The sequence below is a fragment of the Meriones unguiculatus genome, chromosome 5, assembly GCF_030254825.1.
Source record: "Meriones unguiculatus strain TT.TT164.6M chromosome 5, Bangor_MerUng_6.1, whole genome shotgun sequence".
NCBI classification, from domain to species: domain Eukaryota; kingdom Metazoa; phylum Chordata; class Mammalia; order Rodentia; family Muridae; genus Meriones; species Meriones unguiculatus.
The window spans coordinates 14,237,761-14,258,367 of NC_083353.1; the positions used below are offsets into that span (position 1 = coordinate 14,237,761).

Genomic DNA, 20,607 nt, shown 5'->3' on the forward strand with positions numbered 1-20,607 from the left:
TACCTAAACACAAAAGAATATACCTCCTTCTCAGCATCTCACATAACCTTTTACAAAATTAGCCATATACTTGGTCACAAAGCAAGCCTCAGCAGATACAAGAAAATTAAAATATCCCCTTGTATCTTATCAGACCAGCACGGGTTAAAACTGGATTGAACAACAGAAACAGAAAGCCTATAAACGCATGGAAACTGAACAACTCTCTACTCAATGACCACTGAGTCAGGGGAGAAATAAAGAAATTTAAAGCGCTGGGTGTGGCCTTGCACAACTTTAATCCCAGCACTTAGGAGACAGAGACTGTGAGTTTGAGGCCAGCCTGGTCTACAATGCTAGTCCATGACAGCCAAGGGTTGCACAAAGAAACCTTGTCTCGAAAAACAAAACAAAACAAAACAAAACAAAACGAAACAAAGTGAAAAGAAAAAGAAAGAAAAAATAAAAAAAAAATAAAAACTTTTTAGAATTCAGTGAAAATGAATGCCTAGTCATTTCATATTCAAATTTACAGGACATCATAAAAGCAGTGCTAAGTGGAAAGTTTATAGTGCTAAGTGCCTTCATAAGGAAATTGGAAAGAGCTCACGCTAGTGACTTAACAGCACACCTGAAAGCTCTAGAACAAAAAGAAGCAAACACACCCGAGAGGAGTAGATGGCAGGAAATAATCAAACTCAGGGCTGAAATCAAAGAATTAGAAACAAAGTGAAAAATACAAAGAATCAACAAAACCAAGTGCCAGTTCTTTGAGAAAATCAGCAGGTAGACAAACCCTTAGCCGAACTAACTGAAAGGCAGAGAGAGAGAGAGAGAGAGTATCTAAACTAACAAAATCAAAAATAAAAAGGGGGACATAACAACAGACATTGAGGAAATCCAAAGAATCAGATCTTACTTCAAAAATCTCTACTCCACAAAATCTAAATGAAATGCATGGTTTTCTTGCTGGATACCACTTACCAAAGGTAAATCAAGACCAGGTAAACAACTGCAATAGACATAGAGTACCTAAGGAAATAGAAGAAGTTATTAAAAACCTCCCAAGCAAAAAGGCCAGGGCCAGATGGTTTTAGCACAGAATTCTACCAGACTTTCAAAGAAGAACTAATACCAATATTCCTCAAACTATTCCACAAAATAGAAACAGAAGGAACATTGCCAAACTCATTCTATGAGGTCACAGTCACCCTGATACCTAAACCACACAAAAGATTCAACAAAAAAGGGAATTTCAAACTAATTTCCCTTATGACCATTGATGCAAAACTATTCAATAAAATATTCATAAACTGAATCCAAGAACACATCAAAAACAATCCATCATGATCAAAGTAGGCTTCATCCCAGGGATGCAAGGATGATTCACCATACGAAAATATATCAATGTAATCCACCATATAAACAAATTAAAAGAAAAAAAATCATCTCATTAGATGCTGAAAAGCCTTTGACAAAATCTAACACTGTTTCCTGTTAAAAGTCTTGGAGATACAAGATCAGAGATACAAGGCACATACCTAAGCACAATAAAGGCAATATACAGCAAGGCAATAGCCGACATCAAATTAAATGAAATCAGGGAAAAGACAAGGCTGCCGACTCTCTCCATAGCTATTCAATATAGTACTTGAAGTTCTAGCCAGAGCAATTGTAGTGGCAAGTTTTAAGAACTCAATTATGTTATGTAAACATGCTGTTGTTTTAATCCCAGGTGTGGGATGTGGGACTGATTCAGACTGTCCACAGCAGCAGACTATTTGCCTCCTGTGGGCTCTGTGAGGGGCTCTTTGCCAGCTGCAGATAGTTTAACTCTGAGGACTCTGGGGAGGGAATAAATGCCAGAGCCTGGAGAGAGAAAGGGGCTCCAAGAAAGAAGTCTGCTGGTGCTCCCCCTGCAGCTCCTGGTTGCTGTTGATGCAGTTTGATGAAAAGAACCTGAAAGGAAGATTGGACTTGCCCCAAAGAACTATGTCCCTAAACAGCAGGATGTATGCAAAGAGAGCTGTGCCTCCTCTCCCCCCCCTAACCTTCTTTCTCTCCTACCTGGTGTTGGAGTCTTGGAAGGAATTGGGGTGGAGGAAGGAGAAAGAGGATGAAGAAATGTAAATATAATATTTTTTAAAAATAGAGCTACAAGGAATAAGACAACTAAAAGAGATGAAGGGGATACACATTAGAAAGAAAGCACTATTCACAGATGATATGATAGTATACATAAGTGATCTGAAAATTCTACCAGAGAATTCCTGCATCTGATAAACCACCCTCAGCAAAGTGGTGGATACAAAGTTAACTGGAAAAAAAAAAAGTAGCCCTCCTTTATACAAAAAATTAGGGAAACAACACCCTTCACAATAGCCACAAATAATATAAAATATCTTAGCATAACTCTAACCAAGCACATGAAAGAACTGTATGACAAGAACTTCAAGTCTCTAAAGAAAGAAACTGAAGATATCAGAAGATGGAACGATCTTCCATGCTCATGGGTTGGTAGGATTAACATAGTAAAAATGGCCATCCATTACAATCTAGAGATTCAATGCAATTCCCATAAAAATTTGAACACAATTCTTTATAGACCTTGCAAAAACAATTTTTAACTTCATATGAAAAAATTTAAAATCCAGGATAGCTAAAACCACCATTCAACATAAAAGAACTTCTGGAGGTATCTCCATCCCTGATCTCAAGCTGTACTACAGAACAATAGTAATAAAAACTTATTGGTATTGACATAAAAACAAACAGGTTGATCAACAGAATAGAATCAAAGAGCCAAAAATAAACCCATAGACCTACGGACACTTGATTTCTGACAAAGAAGCCAAAACCATACGATGGGAAAAAGACAGCATTTTCAATAAACGGCACTGGTCTAACTGGATGTCTACATCTAGAAGTATTCAAATATTTATCACCCTGCACCAAAGCTCAAGTCCAAGTGAATCAAAGACCTCAACATAAATCCGGATATATTAAATCTAATAGAAAAGAAAGTGGGGAAGAGCCTTGAACTCATTGGGACAGGAGACAACTTCCTGAACAGAACACCAACAGCTCAGGCCCTGAGATTAATAATTAATACATAGAACCTCATGAAACTGAAAAGCTCTGTAAGGCAAAGGACACCATCAATAGGACAAAATGGCAGCCTACAGAATGGGGAAAATCTTCACCAACCCTACATCCATCAGAGGGCTAATATCTAAAATCTATAAAGAACTCAAGAAATTAAACACCAACAAACCAAATAACCCAATTAAAAAAATGAGGTACAAGCCAGGTGCGTTGGCGCATGCCTGTAATCCCAGCACTCTGGGAGGCAGAGGCAGCAGATCTCTGTGAGTTTGAGGCCAGCCTGGTCTACAAAGTGAGTCCAGGACAGCCAAAGCTACACAGAGAGACCCTGTCTCAAACAACCAAAGGGGGTAGGGAATGGGGTGGAGCTAACCAGGGAATTCTCAAGAGAGGGATCTCTAATGGTCGAGAAGCCCTTAAAGAAATGTCCAGTGTCCTCAGTCATCAGGGAAATGCAAATCAAAAGGACTCTGAGATTCCATCTTACACCCCTCAGAATGGCCAACAGTCAAAAAATTAAAAACATGCTAGTGAGGCTATGGAGCAAGGGGAACACTCCTCCATTGCTGGTGGGAGTGAAAACTCATACAATCACTTTGGAAATCAAGTTGGCAATTTCTCATAAAATTGAGAATAGTTCTATCTCAAGACCCAGCTATACCACTCCTGAGCATATACCCAAAAGATGCTCCACCATACAAGGATATTTGTTCAACCATGTTAATAGCAGCTTTATTCATAATAGCCAGAAACTGGAAACAACCTAGATGTCCCTCAACCGAAGAATGGATACAGAACTTGTGGTACATTTACACAATGGAATACTACTCAGCTATTACAAACAAGAACATCATGCATTTTGTAGGCAAATGGATGGAACTAGAAGAGATCATCTTGAGTGAGATAACCCAGACCCAGTAAAGACTCACTTATAAGCGGACCTTAGCCACAAGGTACAGGTTAACCATGCTACAATTGACAAGGAGGGCTCAAAGGAGAATGTTTGAATCTCACTCAGAAGGGGAAGTAAAATAGTCATGAGGAGGGAAAGGAAGGGTAGGAGCAGGGTGAGGGGGGGGAGGCGGGGGAGGATCAAGAGGGATTAAGCATGGGAAGACAGAGGAAGAGAGAACTAGGAAGAACTGGAATCCCCTGGGGGTGGAGCGTCCATGAGACTGAGCTAGAGAACTAGGACAAGGGAAATCCCCAGGAATCAATAATTTGGGTGATTGTAGCTAACACTCCTAGCAGCATGAGATATGGAACCTGAAATAGCCACCACCTGTTACCAGGCAAGACCTCCAATGGAGGAATGGTGACACCAACCCATCCACAAAACCTTCAACCCACAATTTGCCCTGCCTACAAGATGTACAGGGATAAAGATGGAGCAGAAATTGAGGGGAAGGCCAACCAATGTCTTGCCCAATTTGAGACTCTTGCCAGGAGAGCAACCTACCCCTGACAGTTAGGCAGAATTAATATTCTTCTATATGTGCAGACAGGAACCTAGCATAACTATCTTCTGAGAGGCTTCACCCAGGAGATGAAGAGATGCAGAGACCCACAGCCAAACATTAAGTGGAGCTTGGGAAATCTCATAGAAGAGAGGTAGGAAGGATTGAAGGAGCCAGAGAGGTCAAGGACACCACAAGAAACCTACAGAATCAACTAACCTGGACCCATAGGGGCTCACAGAGACCAAATCCCAACTAGAAAGCTTGCTTGGGATACTACCAAACCCCTACACATATGTAACAGAAGTGCAGCTTGGTCTTCTCATGAGACCCCTAACGTCAGGAGCAGGGGCTGTCTCTGACTCTGTTGCCTACCTCTGGATCCCTTTCCCCTGACTGGGCTGCCTTGTCTAGCCTCAATAGGAGATGATGTGCCTAGTCCTATTCCAACTCAATAAGCCAAGGTGGGTTGATACCCATGGGAGGCCTCCCATCTCAGAGAAGAAAGGGAGGGGGAGGAGGGAAGAGGGAATGGGGGACAGAGGGACTGGAAGGAGAAAAGGGAGGGGAAGCTGTGATCTGAATGTAAAGTAAATAAACAAAATAATAATAATAAAAACTAAATAAAAAATTAAAGATGAAACAAAAAAATCTTTCTGTTGTTTTTGCTGTTGTTATATCCAGCTTTATCAACCAGTAGTGGTCAGATAGAATGTAGAGTGTTATTTCAAATACTTTACATCTGTTGAGACTTGCTTTGTGTCCTAGGATGTAGCCAGTTTTGGAGAAATTTCATGAGCTGCTAAGATATATTCTTTAGAGTTTGGGTAGAATGTACTATAGATGTCTGCTAGGTCTATTTGATTTATGCCATTATTTAATTCCAGTGTTTCTCTGTTTAGTTTTTGTCTGGATGACCTGTTTATTGGCAAACATGAGGTGTTGAAGTTACCCACTATCACTATGTGAGTGTTACTATGTGGTTTTAGCTGTTCTACATTTTAAAAAGAAAACCTGGGTGCCCTTGTATTTGGTGCATAAATGTTTGGAATCACAATATCCTCCTGGATTTTTTTTCTTTAATGAGTATATAGTGTCCTTTCCTTTATCTTCAAATTAGTTTTGGTTTGAAGTATACTTTGTCAGATATTAAAATGGACACCAGCTTGCTTCTTGGGTCTGTTTGCTTGGTATTCCCTTTTCTACCCTTTCACCCTCAGGTACTGTCTGTCTTGATGGTGTGGTAATTTCCTTTAATGCATAAAAAAGATAATGTTGGGGTTGGTCTGGTGCTCTGTATATCGAGATGCTGAACTCTGGGCTCCGAGATCTGGTTGCAGTCCAGAAAAGGGCATTGTCACGTACATTGGTAAATGTTGTGTAAATTTTGCTCCCCAAATAACTCTGATTGGTTAATAAAGAAGCTAAACAGCCAATAGCTGGGCAAGAGAGAACAGGAGGGACTTCCATTCCCGGTCTTAGGGCTTCTGGTAGGGACCACAAGGTGAGGGAGAAAGAAGATATAGAGAAAGGATGTGGCCTGATGGAGCAGAAACAGCCTAGACAGGACCAATATGGCAAGTAACGTGGGGCATATGGCTGGGAAATAGCCAGACTAGCATAACAAGTTAAGATAGATCATATCTGCCCAGTTATTGAACTTAAAGCTTACTAATAAGTCTCTGTATCATTTATTTGAAAGCTAGCACAGGTGACTAGACTATCCCTTCAAAAATGGATTTTGTTTTCTAATCCAAGATGTTGCTGTGTGTCTTTATTGGGATATTGAGACCGTTGGTATTCAGAGTTATCAATGAGAAGTGTTTATTTATCAATGAGAAGATTTATTTGTTATGATGTAGGGATTTGTCCTACCCCTGCTTTTTGATTTTTGGTTATGGAATTATCTATTCCTTGTGTCTTCTTGGATGTAGTTAACTTCTGAAAACAGAAATTATCCTTGTAGTGCCATCTGTAGATCTGGATTGGTAGATGGAATTTGCTTAAATTGGTTTTATTGTGTTTTTCTTTCTGTGTCAATTGTTAGTGATAATTTTGCTACGCATTGTAGTCTGGGCTGGCACCCGTGGCCTCTCGGAGTTTGGAGAAAATCTGTTCAGGCCCTCCTGGTTTTCAGAGTCTCCATTGGATAGTCAGGTGCTATTCTACCGGGTCTGCCTTTCTCTGTGACTTGGTCTTTTTCCTTTGTAGCTTTCAATATCCTTTCTTTGTTCTGTATGTTTAGTGCTTTGGTTGTGAGATATTATGGGAACTTTCTTTTCTGGTTTTGCCTGTTTGATGTTTTGTGTGCTTCGTGTAGCATCTCTTGTCCCACACTGCATCTCTTTCTTTGGATTGGGAAAATTTTCTTTTACTGTTTTGTTTCTTTCTACTGTTTTGTTTGTTTTCTGTGCCTTTCTGTGCTTTTTCTCCTGCCTCTATTCTTTTTTTTTTTTTAGATTTATTATTTATACAGTGCTCTGCCTGCACGTATGCCCACACACCAGAAGAAGGCAGCATATCTCATTATAGAGAATTGTAAGCACTATGTAGTTGCTGGGAATTGAACTCAGGACCTTTGATAAGAGCAGACAATGCTCTTAACCACTGAGCCATCTCTCCAGAACCCTGCCTCTATTCTTATTATTCATAGATTTGTGTTTTCATAGGGTCCCAGATTTCCTGGATGTTTTATACCTGAATCTTTTTGGATTTAACATTTTTTGACTGAGTTATCCATTTCTTCTTTTTGGTATTGAAGACCTAGTGTACCAATAATTAGTCTTTTAAAGCCCTTGTCAGCTGAGCTGCATTTTTCAGAGCTTATTGCAATAGGATTGATTATTTCTGGAGAGGAGATATTGTCTTGACTGTTCATTTTTGTGTTTTGGGCTCCAATTTAGGTATATGGATTTCATATGGATTTTATGAAAGTGTGGTGGCTTTGGGGTCTCTGTGCTTCTAAGGGTTTTGGATGACACAAAGCAATGAAGATATGCTAGTATGAAAGGCTGAGAGAGTCAGTGAGAAAGAACTAGGGGGACAGGGGGTCTGCACCAAGAGGTAGAGTCCCCAGAGAGTGAGGGTAGGACAGGAGGAGGGACTGCAGTAGGATGAAAAGTCTGGAGAGACAGGAATAAAATGGATCCCCACACTTTTTTATTTGTTTGTTTTGTTTTGCTTGTTTTATGGGACAGGGTTTCTCTGTGTAGCCTTCGCTGTCCTGGACTCGATTTGTAGACCAGGGTGACCTTGAACTCACAGAGATCTGCCTGCCTCTGCCTCCCAGAGTGCTGGGATTACAGGCATGTGCCTCAGTGCCCGGCTCCCTGACACGTTTTATATGGTCTTTAGGGATATGAACCCAGACCCTCAGGCTATGCATAGCAAGCACTTACTGACTGAGCCATGTCTCCCCAGCCCCTACCTTGTAATTTTGAATTATCCTATGCTTTACTCTCTTCATCTGTAAAATGGGGATAAAAATAGAACTTCTACTTGCTTTGAATGATTGCTTGAAATAATCACATATTTTTATTATTTTAGTTATTTATGCTTGCTTGAGTGCATATGTGTGTATGCTTGAGTGCATATGTGTGTATGTGGCCTCTTCATCACGTATGAACCACATGTGCACGTGCCCAAGGAAGCCAGAGAGCATCCAATCTCCTGGAACTGAAGTTACAGCCAGTTGTGAGCCACCTGATATTGGTGCTAGGAATCAAACCCTCTGTCAGGACAGTAAGTGCTCTTAACTGTTGAGCCATCTCTCTAGTCTGAGATATCTAAAACAGAGCACATTTCATAGTTTAAGCACTCTCCAGATGGCAGCCATTATTAGAAACAAAGAACCCCCCTGTGGCTTCACTACATTCTTGGAATGAGGAAGTCTTGATTCAAAGTCAAAGCTTTCAGAAGTAGGGAAGATGCAATTTCCCATACCCATTTCATTGTTCAGCATCTCCTGTTACTTAATAAGCAGTGACATCTCAGTTGTTCAGAGTTGGTTAGAACAAACAGACCTCTTCTGAGTTATCCATTTTATTCATTTTTATATTATTATTATTATTATTATTATTATTATTATTATTTTGTTTTTTGACACAGGGTTTCTCTGTGTAGCCTTGGCTATCCTAGATTAGCATTGTAGGTCAGGCTGGCCTCACCCTTACAGAGATCCACCTGCCTCTGTCTCCCAAGCACTGGGATTAAAGGTGTGTGTCTCCATGCCTGGCCCAAGTTATCCATTTTATAGATAAGGAAACTGAGGCTGGGAGGTATTGAAAGAATTACTTCAAGGTCACAGTGTCAGCACTCTTCCTTTACCTGGAAAAGTACACAAAAAAAGAGATCAGGAGACTAAGACATTCAGATCACAGAAAGACAATCAGACCAATACAACCCAAAGGAACAGGTTCCCAAGGCATAAACACTCCAGGGCCTGACTGCCAGATACCAGGGGCCATCCTCAACAGAAGTCAGAGGACAGTAGTGTTTGCATGCTAGCCAGATTAGAACCACTAAAGCCTGGAAAGCAGTGAAGGCTGTGGGCTTAGATTTTCCACCAAGCCTACTTTATTTGGGGTTCTTAAGCACCTTTACCTCCCTTCCAACCTCGCCCTCCCCAATAACCTTAGGTAGGAGATTAGTAGGGAAAATGGCTGTAGTCTTCTTTTATCTACTTCCTGCTGACCAGGGTCAATGGGTCATTAGGGGATTACCAGACTCAGTAGCTGAGAGACCAAAAGATAAATTAGCTATTATTAAGACCTGAAGTACGTGGGTGGAGAAGTCCAGTAATTCCCCAAGGGGAAGGACCGCCTTACTGCATTCTTTTCCTACCCACTAGAGATAACAGTTGCTAAGAAACTGGCCCATCCCCCTAGGGAGGGACACCAGGTCATTATGGTCTGGGGACCTTCCTATAGCCAATCAGTTCAAAATGTAGCATTTTGACCAATAGATGCTTGCCAGGCAGGAATTGCCCCTGCCTTGGGCATGCTGGAATGGACCAGAATCTTTAAATCACCCAACTAACCTGGGCACAGCACGCTAGGCTCCCATCGCTTTGGCAGTGGGGGTGTGTGGGCCCAAGCTGCAACTTGTAATTTACAATAAAAAGAACCTCTTGTATTTACAGCGTAGTCTGTTTATTCCTGGTCTTTTGGGGTTTGTGAACTGGGCAGAACATAGCCAGGATACCAGCAGCCCAGTCCAAAAACCAGTACTAAGTAGCGAAAGCCGAAAGCCTCAGTTGGATTGTTCGGAGAAGCTCTCTGGCTAAGCCAAGTGTCAAAGCACGAAGATCAGCACAGCGATGTATATCCGAAAAGTGATGTCTCCTGTGTGTGGGCCTCTATGTATGTCGTCCTTTCAAAGTCCACCAATGGATGTCTCAGCTGGCCAAAGTCACGCCCCTCACACCCGAGGGCTCACAGCAAGATATCATGTGCCTTCTCACAAGCCAACCTGGACAAAATGTCACATGACAAAATTTAGTCTTCAAAAAAACCAGAAATTTCCACTTCAGAAGGCAGTGCTGTGAGTGAGAGCTCGGCTGCTGTGGACAGCCTAACGCCTGTTAACGTTAGTGGAGCAGAAAGAGGGACAGATTGGCATAGCAGAAACATGTTATTTTCTGTACTGCCCACTGATCCTAGAGAGTAGGTCATGATGCAAACACGTATTATTCATCCAGCTGGCAAATGTCAGTGCGTCCCAGACTATACAGCGGAGGCAAGGAGCAGAAAGCATTCACATTGTGGATGCATGCCACTAGACCTTAAGCTTTCATTCACTCCTGAAGCTGGTCTTCCTGGTAATTTCCAGAAATTAATACCATGAAAATTGATTTTGTGCAATACTGAAGAGTAATATTTTTCACATACCTTTTAATAGCACATGCTGTCATCTGCCCTTTCCTTCTAGCTGTGAACTAAAGCACTTACTCCAAGGTCTGTGAAAACCTTGCTGATTTATGTTCACAATCAGAATCAGGGTCTTTCTTATCCTTATCTCAAAGTATATTTTGCATAACAATATTTTTAAGGAAGTAAAATTTAAAAGATATTTCTCAAATCTGAAAGATGAAATTTAGAGTTTTTGTTTCTCTTTTTTGTCTTGCTTTTATCTGGTTTCCAGATTCTAAGAATTAATCAATCTCTTCTTTTAGATCCTAGTTTGCTTTCTATTGCTCTGCTAAAGGTCATGACTGAAACCAATTTGAGAAGAAAAGGGTCTATTTCCTCTTAGGGAAGTCGGGGCAAGGACTCAGGACAGGAGCCTGAGGCAGGAAGGGAAGCAGAGGCCATGAAGAAAGGATGCTTGCTGTCCATGGCTTGATCAGCCTGTTTCCTTAGACACCCCAGAATCCCTGGTTCAGAGGTGGCATCACCCTCCCCTCAGTGAGCTGAGCTCTCCTGCACCAATCATTAACCAGGACTTAACTACAGCCAGTCTAGTAGAGACCTTTTATCAACTGAAGTTCCTCTTCCAAGATAACCCTAGCTTATGTCAAGTTGACAAAAAAAAAAAAAAAAAAGACATTTTGTTCCCCTTTTAACATGTTGTGTGTGATGTGTGTACTCACCTGTGTGAGGATATGCACATATCATGGCACATGTAGATACAGATTCAGGAGTCCTTTGGGTCAGGTCTCACCTAACTTGTTTGCGTCATTAGGTCTTGTGGTTTGCCACTGAGTGCACCAGCTAATTGTCCCATGAGCTCCTAGGCATCCTCCTAGAAGCCATCTCTCTGTAGAACCGCCCTTCTCTCTGTAGAAGTGCCAAGATCACAGACACACACTGCTGCACACAGCTGTATGTGGGTTGTGGGCACCTAAACTTGGGTCCTCAAGCATGTACAGAAAGTGTTTTGAACAAGGCAAAAGAGTTATTTAAAAAGCAAAAACTTCTGTTGTTTTTTTTTCCTTGTTGTTACTGGACAACAAAGGCGATTTATAAAATAGTGAAATGGAGTTGGGGATGTGGCTCAGTTGGTTGAACGGAGAAAACCCTGGGTACCAAATGTTATCTGTTTTGGTGGCATACATGTGGAATTCCGGAAGTGCCAGCACTGGAGACGTAGATGCAGAAAGTTCAGGTGTTCAAGTTCATCTGTGGCTACAAAACAAGTTTGAGTCCAGTCTGGGATATACCTGTCTATAAAAGGAACTTTGATTCTCCTGGTCCACTTGATGTCTGGAAGGCTTATTGCCTCCTTCTGCTAACGTAAGCCGAGTCCTAGAAGCTTCTAGGAGGTACAATCTAACCTAGAATGTTTTTCACCCTCTTAGACTTACTGCTTAATAAGCTCACCCTTTCTTGTTCTTTCTGAGCTCTGGGCTGGCTGGTGCAGCTCAGCTCACTCTTCTGGCTCACTCTTCTCCCAACTAACTTATTCAATCTGACTTTTCTCTGGGCCTCTGAATTGCTCTGCTTGGCCTCCAACTAACTGAAGCACTCTGCTCTAATCTCCTGGCTCCTTCAAAATCATTCAGTGGCTCATTTGGTCTTCACCAGAGTTTTCGCTCTCTGAAACCCTATTCTCTATCACTGTCTCGGTAAAACTGCTTCTCCTCTCCGCATTGCCCCGTAAATAGCTTCCCTTTTTCCTCTCTCTTCTCGTGAGAGTTGGGCGTATCCCATTCTGTCAAGTCTTTCTCTGATTTGTTACCTTTTCTGCCACTCATTTAGACATCACTTTCAAACTAAGTTTACCTTCATTGTTTGAGATTAAAGGCATGTACCACCACACCTGGATCTAAGCCTTTCTTTTACCCGAAACTTGTTCAATACCGGGCTGGCCTTGAACTCAGATCTGCTTGCCTCTGTCTCCTCGAGTAAAAGCATGTTTGTATTCCAGCCCAATCACACAGACCTAGAAGGTCTTTGGATGTGATCTCTTGCCAGAACAGCCATGTTCTGAAACAAAATTCCTCCCCACCAGACCATTTCTCACAATAAAACAAAACAGTAAATATAATGAAATCTCTCTTTGGTAAAAATGCACATGGAGGAGCCTTCATGGGAATAACCAGGGAAATTCATCCCAAAGCTGTACTTCCAAACCCCCATCCCAGGTCTTGGGATTTCTAAGTTTTGTTTACCTATTTGTATTTCTAGTTTTCTTGACACTAATATGTATTTGGTCAAAAGACAAAAGTTCTCCACTCTATATTAGTTAATTGTCTTGTTGTTGCAACAAAGTATTGACCAAAGCAATGCAAGGAATGATCTATTTTGGCTCAAAATTAAATGTATAGCCATACAGTAGGAAAGTCATGGCAGCAGGACTGTGAAGGGGCTTGTCACGTTGTTGTCACAGTCCACAGGCAGAGAGAACGGCCCTGCCACTCAGCTGGCATCTCATTTTTATTCAGTCTGGAGCACAGCTCTTGGTATGATGCCCACTTACATTTGTTAAGAATTCAGTGTTTAGGTTTAACACAGTTACGAACTAGGTGAAAAGACCCCTGCAAAAGGGGAACATAAAAGTCTCCGACCTTCCAAGTACTATCTTTCTTCTCAAGTTGGACCTTTAGCAACACTTGAGGGCACTTTTCCTATTTAACTCAAAGAGAAGGAAAAGTCAGCTCTGATCTGGGACCTACCAATGCAGTTAGGTATAAATGCCTTAGTGAGGGTTATTATTGCTATGATAAAGCACCACAAACAAAAACAACCTGGGAAGAAAAGTGTTTATTTCAGCTTAGAACACTCCATCGGGGGAAGTCAGCATGACCCGAAGACAGGAACCCGAGGCAGGAACTCAAGCAGAGGCCATGGAGGAGTGTTGCTTACTGACGTGCTCAGCTCAGTCTTAGGTACCACTCTGTGAGCTGGTTTTTCCCTCGTCAACCATTAATCAAACAAACAAAATTTCTGTTAGGCTTGCTTACAGGCCTAACAGTGATCTGATGGACACATTATTCTCAGTTGAGGCTCCTCTTTGCAAATAGCTATCCTTGTCAAGTTGACAATAAATTAGACAGGCCAGTACGCAAGGTGTAGTCAGCTAGAAACTGCACTAGAAATGTGGGGCAGAATGCATGTAGGTGTTGGATGAAGTCCTAGTGATTTTCCTGTGCTCATGGCCTCAATTAGCACTATTAAGGCTTTCAACAGGGAGGAAAATCTTCATTCCATACCATTAGCACAGTAGCCATTAGTCACGGGTGGCTTACCAAGGGTCGGAAATGTGGTTAATATAGTTAAGAAACTAAATTTTTGATCTCACATCAATTTTAAGTAGCTACATGGGATTGGCACTTTGTGTATGTGTACAGGCGCAGGCATTATCAATAAATACCTTTTGTCCTGTTTCTAGAAGAGACAAAGCTGAATGCTCAGGAAAAGTGAACTGTGTGGGGTGGAGCATAAATGAGCTGTTCCCTGCTCACACTGACTGTGACAGCGCTGGGTAATAGGCTGGGGCTGTGACAGGTTACACTGGCATCAGGCAGCTCACTGGATTTGAAGCTGCTGTTAATGGCGAGTCATTGTTATTTTTGATTGGTGGCTAATAATAGCTCTTACCAGCGCCAGGCATTGTGTTGAAGGGCTTGCATGAATTATCTCATTTAGTTTTTCTAGCAACCTCCAGAAAAAAAAGGTGGGGGGGTGTAAAAAAAGGGGAGGCTGGTGGTGACTGAAATTATCAAGGAGATCTTGGACAAAGGGGAGTTGATCTTGGACAAAGGGGAGGAACAAGTGCAGATTTGTCTGCGCTTTGTGGAATCTACAGTCAGAGGGAAACAGCTTCAGAGCAGTCAAGTGAAGGTTGTCCATTCTTAGGGCTAAGTCGGGTTCAGTCCAGTCCCAAAGCAGGAAGAACTAAAGTACGGCGAGGCAAGGACGCTCTAGGCAGTAGTAAGACGATGCCAGGCATCCTTGGGCTTGTTTTAGAAAGGACGAAGGCCTTCTTTTCCTTTGGGTGCCCGAGCACTTTCACAAGAAGGATGGTAGCTAGAAAAACTTTTGAGGAGAATGACAAGGTTGCTGGAGCTAAACGGTTTTTATCTTCAAGAAGCAGGAATCAGGGCCATTTGCCGAGAGGGATAAAAGCAAATGGCAAGATGAGGAAGAAGCCCTGAAATACCAACAGCTGAGGCTCCCAAATATCCAGCACCAGTTATCATTACAGGCCATCATATACATTATTCCATTAATCTAACCATCCAGGGAAGGCTTTTTCCCTTACTTGCTTCCACATCATAAAAACAGAAGTTGAACTTCAAAAAGATTACCACCTTAACTAATGGAACTAAAGATTGTCCATTATGGTGCTGGAAGTGTTCTAGGGAACAAACAGGCCACAGCAAAGTTCACAGTTTTACTTAAGTGGTACAAGCAAAACTCCAAACAATTGTTATTTTGGCTTTTGGCAAGTGATGTGGGGAAAAAAAAATGACGCCGTAAGATACAGCGGATTGATGGAGAAAATTCGGAAAGGCGGAGGTGCCACAATCATGGTGGAGGTGGGAATGCTATGAACAAGCAAGCTGGAACTTCAGAACCAGGAGGGCGGCCTCTCCCAGGCCCAGCCATGGCCAAGTGCAGAGGCCGTGAGGCAGGGACTTGAAGAGCTCGTGGACAGAAGCCTGTGCTCCCGGGGACACAGGCCAAGGCCAGAAGCCCGCGGCAAACCAGGGCAAAGAGCAAGGGCCAGGTCGCCCAGCTCGCCCAGCTCGCCAACGCCTGTTCGCGGCCGCCGCCGAGACGCCAGGCACGTGGACACGGCGACAGGCAGGGCCACTGGCAGGCCGAGGGGCGCCGGGAGGAGTTAGGAGCCGCTCTAAGAGCCGCCAGCTTCCACCGGGGAGCGACCCCACCCGGGCCCTCCGCCTCAAGGCGGCCGGACTGCCTTCCGTCCCGGGAGGCGGGCCTCTGGGCCGAAACTTTGGTCAAGACGCCATTCGGAGATAACACATATTGCAATAAGGCGAAGTCCCGAAGGAGACAGCCCTGTGGATTTCGGTCTCGTTTCCCCAGGCGGCTCCCCGGGAGGAGAAGCTCCGCGCTCCCCGCCGCAGGCCTCCCCCCTCCAACAGCGACCGCATTGGTTTGGCCCCTCACCCACGATTGGCTGAAGCCTTACGCCTCGGCCAGCGATTGGAAGATGCGCGTCTCGCTCCTAGCGGCCGCGTCCATTGGTCAGTCCTCCGCTTCGAGGCGGAGCGACCGGGGACGGTTTCCACCCTCTTGTTTACCGGCCGCGTAGTTGACGCTCTCGCTAAAGTTCCCAATCGAGCCGCGAGGGCCAATTGCGCCGCTCGCTCCGCCCGCGCCGCCCCGCTCCCTCGCCGCCTCCCTCGGGTCCGGCCCACACCTTCCGAACGCCGGCGCCGCCTCCGCCCGCGGCGCCCCGGCCACCCCGCGCCCAGCCCGCGCGTGGTACGGCCCGCGCCGCCTCCTCCGCTCGTGAGGGAGGCTCGACCCCCTCCCGGGCCGCGGCTCTTGGTGCCGCCCGGAGAACCAGGTCATCGGCCGGTTCCCGTGAAAACAAAAACAATCGGCGGCGCCGCCGGGGGCGGCCGAACGCGGCGAGCCGGGGGGCCCGGGGCGGGACGCGGCGCCGGGTAGGGCGGGCGAGCGCGCGCGAGCGGCGGGGCCGGGGCGCCATGGGGCGGGCGGGCACGGGCCGCGCGGGGCTCCCCCGGCGCCGCGGCTAGCGCGCCCGCCTCGCCTTCGCCGCCCGCGCCGCCCGCCGCCTTGGGGGACGAGGAGCAGCGCGCGGCCTCGGAGGGGCCCGGGCCGGAGCCCCGCGGACCCCCGGGCGCCGGGGAGCCGGGCGCCGCGGTCTCCGGCATGGATCAGTGCGTGACGGTGGAGCGCGAGCTGGAGAAGGTGCTGCACAAGTTCTCGGGCTACGGGCAGCTGTGCGAGCGCGGCCTGGAGGAGCTCATCGACTACACCGGCGGCCTCAAGCACGAGATCCTGCAGAGCCACGGTGAGGCCGGCCGCGGGGTCGGGGCCCGGCGCTGCCGGCGTCCGCCCGCGCCGCCCCGCTGCCTCGCCGCCGCCTCCCGGTCCCCAGGCCGCGGCGACTGTGCCCCTTCGCGCGGACCCCCCCGGAAACGCGGTGGCCTTGGGGGCGGGGAGCGCCCGGCTGCTCACGCCCGGCCGGGGGCTGGCGCGGTCCTGCGGGCCGCAGGTGGTGCGGGCGGGGAAGAGCGCCGTCCCAGGCCTCCTCGCTGCCAGGAGAGTTTTTCCTGGTGGCCCTGGGGTTAGAGAGTTGGATGTTCTTAGCTGTGATGAGTTTCCGCATCAGTCGCCCCCTGCAACTTGAGAGTTGGACTGGGGCGGACAGACAGCTCTTCTGAACTCCCGATACCTAGGAAGCCGGCCGGGAAACCGTTCAGCACTCTGTGGAGACCGGCGCAGCAGTTGTCGAGTTGCTAGTTACTTGCCTTACCTGGTCCAGTGTATACTTGTTAATAATCCCTTCAGAAGACGGGCTTTCCGTAAAAAGTGTTGTGCCTAGATTTTAGATGCCAGGGCTAACTTGAGAAAGGATTTCGTGTTTTAAAAATAATACTAAAGGTCTGGTCCTCTGGAGCCACGATGCTGTCTCTCTGAATGAGGGGTAATATAGTGATTCATTCAAGAGGCCGGTCTCTTGTTTGTTTGGGGAGAACAGAAATTAAAGGGATGTTTGCTAGTCGAGGGAGAAATGCCTACGTAGCAGGTGAGATTGAGGTGATGTTAGCCCTGCCTCTCTCCTCTACACCTTCCTTTCCCAGACGTTTCAGTTGAGGGTGACTGCTCCTCCGTAGGTAAGGAGTCTGACAACTTCTGACAGTTTTCACTTTGGAACTCTGAGAAAGGGCTAAGCTGAAGCCATTATGGTTGAAATATTAATACCGGGGGGGGGGACTGTTTTAACTGTAGCAATCGTTTTTCTATAAATATATGGAAAACATGTTGATGGCAGCATGTGAAACTATTATTGGACTGAATTGGTGGTGGTGATACAGTTGATCACACGGAAAAAGGTGGGGTATGAGGAAATCTGGTGAATTTTTGATAAAGCTCAAGGGTTTAATGAAGATAGAGTAAATGTCTTGGGAGTACATTTGACACTAAAACTGGTTGTTTTCTATTGTGTGTGGTGTTCTGGTGTTCTTAGGTAGAGTGTCACAGTGTGGCCTGGGCCAGCTTTGAACTTATGGTCCTCCTGTTTTCATCTTTCTAGTGTTGGGATTACCGGTGCGCCACCTCAGTTTTCAGATGCTTTTAAGAGGACAGTGGAGAAGATCGTGGGATTGAGATAAAGATCTTAGGCTCTAAATACAGTCAGGGTAGAGCAGATGGGAAAAGAGCAGAAAGGAGAGAGAGAGAGAGAGAGAGAGAGAGAGAGAGAGAGAGAGAGAGGGATTTCTTAGTCACTACCTGACTCTTTCATGGACAAACCAGATTATTTCAGGCTAAGGAAAATACAGTGCATACTGAAGTGGGAGGCTATCAATCCAAGGTGGTTTTAATTAAGTCCTTAAAGACACCATCTTTCTCCAGAGAACATCTTTGTCTTTTCACCAAAAAGGAAGACGGCAGTAGGGAAAGAGAATGAATATAGGGTCTACAATTGGAAAGGTGGAAGAACTGTTTCTTTTTGGAAACCAGATCCAAGATTGAGGGGTTATTTGAGAGAGAAAAGATGGAAAACAGAGTCCCTTCCAGAAGAGAGAACATAATAGGAGAGAGATGTGATTTTGAGGTTTGTTTTAGGGAAAATTATAGCCAGTCCCAGATGGGTAAAATGATTGTAAAAATTGCCAACTTTTTAGGTCTCTTTGCTTGGTAGGGGAACTTTTCACAAAACCTATGGTGTGAGGGATAGCAGCCACAGTATACAGTGCTATTATAACACATAGTTGTGCTTGTTCTGTTGATCTTTCAGCCTCTTTTGTTGTTACATTCCTGTGTAACAAATGCCAGTCCTCAATGGCATGTCTTAATTTCCTTTAATAAGTTAATAGGATTAAGTAATGAAAGGTAGTTAAAAACATGAAAGAAATACATACAAATAGGTCCGGTTTCTAAGGTAGTCTGTTTTGTTTCTTTTGGTGTTCTTTTGAGTGAAGATAAACATGCTTTGGATTTGGTTATGGGCTCTGACCCCTGCAGGGTTTTCTCTGTGTAGCCTTGGCTGTCCTGGACTTGCTGTGTAGACTAAGCTGGGCACAAACTCACAGAGATCTGCCTGCCTCTGCCTCCCCTGAGTGCTGGTATTACAGACATGCACCACTGGACAGGGGTGGCTGGCTATGGGCTTCTTGAAGCAGTTAGTTTTTAAATTAAAGTTTCATACAGGTGATGGGCAGTGGACACATTGAATCTTTAAGTATGCACCTTTCAAAGTTACACCTGAAAGCAGGTTCCCTTCCTCTTTTAAGGCTATTGTGATCTGCAAGAGGCTCCGATTGGGGTCTTCTGTCAGGCTTCTCTGGATCTCATGCTCCAAGCTTATGCCTGGTAGGTAATATTCCTGAGAGAAGAGCACGAGTAAAGTAGAACCTTGAGGACTGTAAACACCTGCCAGATTGGATCATTGTATCATTGGTAGGCGACTTCCTGTTTCAGAAGCATCTTTTACCAGTATTGGGAGATTAGTCCAACTTTAAAGACATAATTTCTTAGGTTTGCTTTGAGTCTGTAGTGGCATGTCTGAGGCAAAAGGGATAGCAGACAACTATAATGAATATGGTTAGAAAATTTGTGTTGGAAACTGGTTGTACTTAAATGGAATTAGTAAACTCTTTGACAGGTGGTAGATACCACCCTGGGGGACTGCTCTGGAATTAGTCCTGCTGTGAGCTCTAAATTGCTGCTCTGCAACCTAAAAATTGATTCATGTAAAATTTTTCTGTTAGCTATCTCTTTAAAAAATTTACTTTTAGATTTATTCATTATGTATACGGTGTATGTATTCTGCCTGCATACATGCCTGCACACCAGAAGATGGCACCAAATTGCATTATAGATGGTCGTGAATTGAACTCAAGACCTTTGGAAGAGCAGCCAAGTACCCTTAACCTCTGAGCCATCTCTCCAGCCCACTATCTCTTTTTAAAATGTAACTTTCTAAATGCATATACTTAAGGAGAATAAGGTTGTTTTGGGATAGGCACATCTTTAGTTCATCAGCTTGGAAAAGGGGTGGGAACAATTGTTATTCTTTTCTTTGTTTTTTAATGTCCCACTACTGCTAGAAGAATAATATTGGAGTAGAATTGTGAGAAGGAAATGCAGGCTTTGAGTTTGGGTGGATCTAGGGCAGCTAAGGTGGGTAATAGCAGTTTGAAGGGTCAGTAGAGGCTAGAGAGCTTAGGGAAATCTGGCAGAACTGGGCCATTCATTTTCATGAAGCCTATGCCAGAGGCTTCTCTTTGTTGCCTTGGATAGGGCACAAAGGCAGGAGGATGGGCCCCAGTGGGGTGCCCAAGGTGAAAGGGATAGACATGATTATTCATGGCAAATGGAAAACAAGGACCTGTATGCTTGGCTGGGACAGTGAAACCACTTTTTAACCTTCTTTGTCAGAAGTTCAAGAATTGTATTGAGCTCTGCTGCTTAGCCTGAATTTTTTTGATTGAAGTTCATGTTCATCAAATCCTCACCTGAAGGGAGAGGTGCACACTCCTGGGTTTAGCTGTGTCCACCTTTCAGTGGAAGTTGTCTCAGAAGGGAGAAACTGGCCCCAGCATAATATCACTGTTGATGCTGGCTGGGGGTCTTTTCCAGGAGGCCCATGGGTGATGCTGATGTGGTGGTGCTTTACTCAGTTTGTACATGGACTTGTGGCTTTACTTAAGTAGATTTACCCTTCGTTCCAGACACTGGTGCTGGTGAGGTCATAGACTGGGGTAATAAAAGCACACCTTGCCTTTACTGATCTGGCTTGTGATAATTCTGCTTCTCCTCCCCACCCTTTTTACCATTTTCCTAGTGGAAATTACATTTTTGTTGTTGTTAGCATTTTGTGATGGAATGAAGAGCAAAAATGAGGCTGACAGCCAGGCTGGGTGGCACACTGCTGTGGAGCCCTCAGGAGGCAGAGGCAG

At 44.8% G+C, this 20,607-nt stretch overlaps 1 protein-coding gene across 2 annotated transcripts in view; it reads left to right on the plus strand.

Moving 5' to 3' along the window:
* The first annotated feature begins 15,907 nt into the window (after positions 1-15,907).
* Rmnd5a (required for meiotic nuclear division 5 homolog A) overlaps positions 15,908-20,607 on the plus strand; it is a 57,143-nt gene continuing 52,443 nt past the window's right edge. Inside the window, exon 1 of one of the 2 annotated variants that reach the window (XM_021658970.2) lies at positions 15,908-16,493. In XM_021658970.2, coding sequence (XP_021514645.1) covers positions 16,352-16,493 — 142 coding nt within the window. In that variant the 5' untranslated portion in view covers positions 15,908-16,351. The remainder of the gene's footprint in view (positions 16,494-20,607) is intronic. The other variant, XM_060383551.1, reaches the window with a different exon arrangement.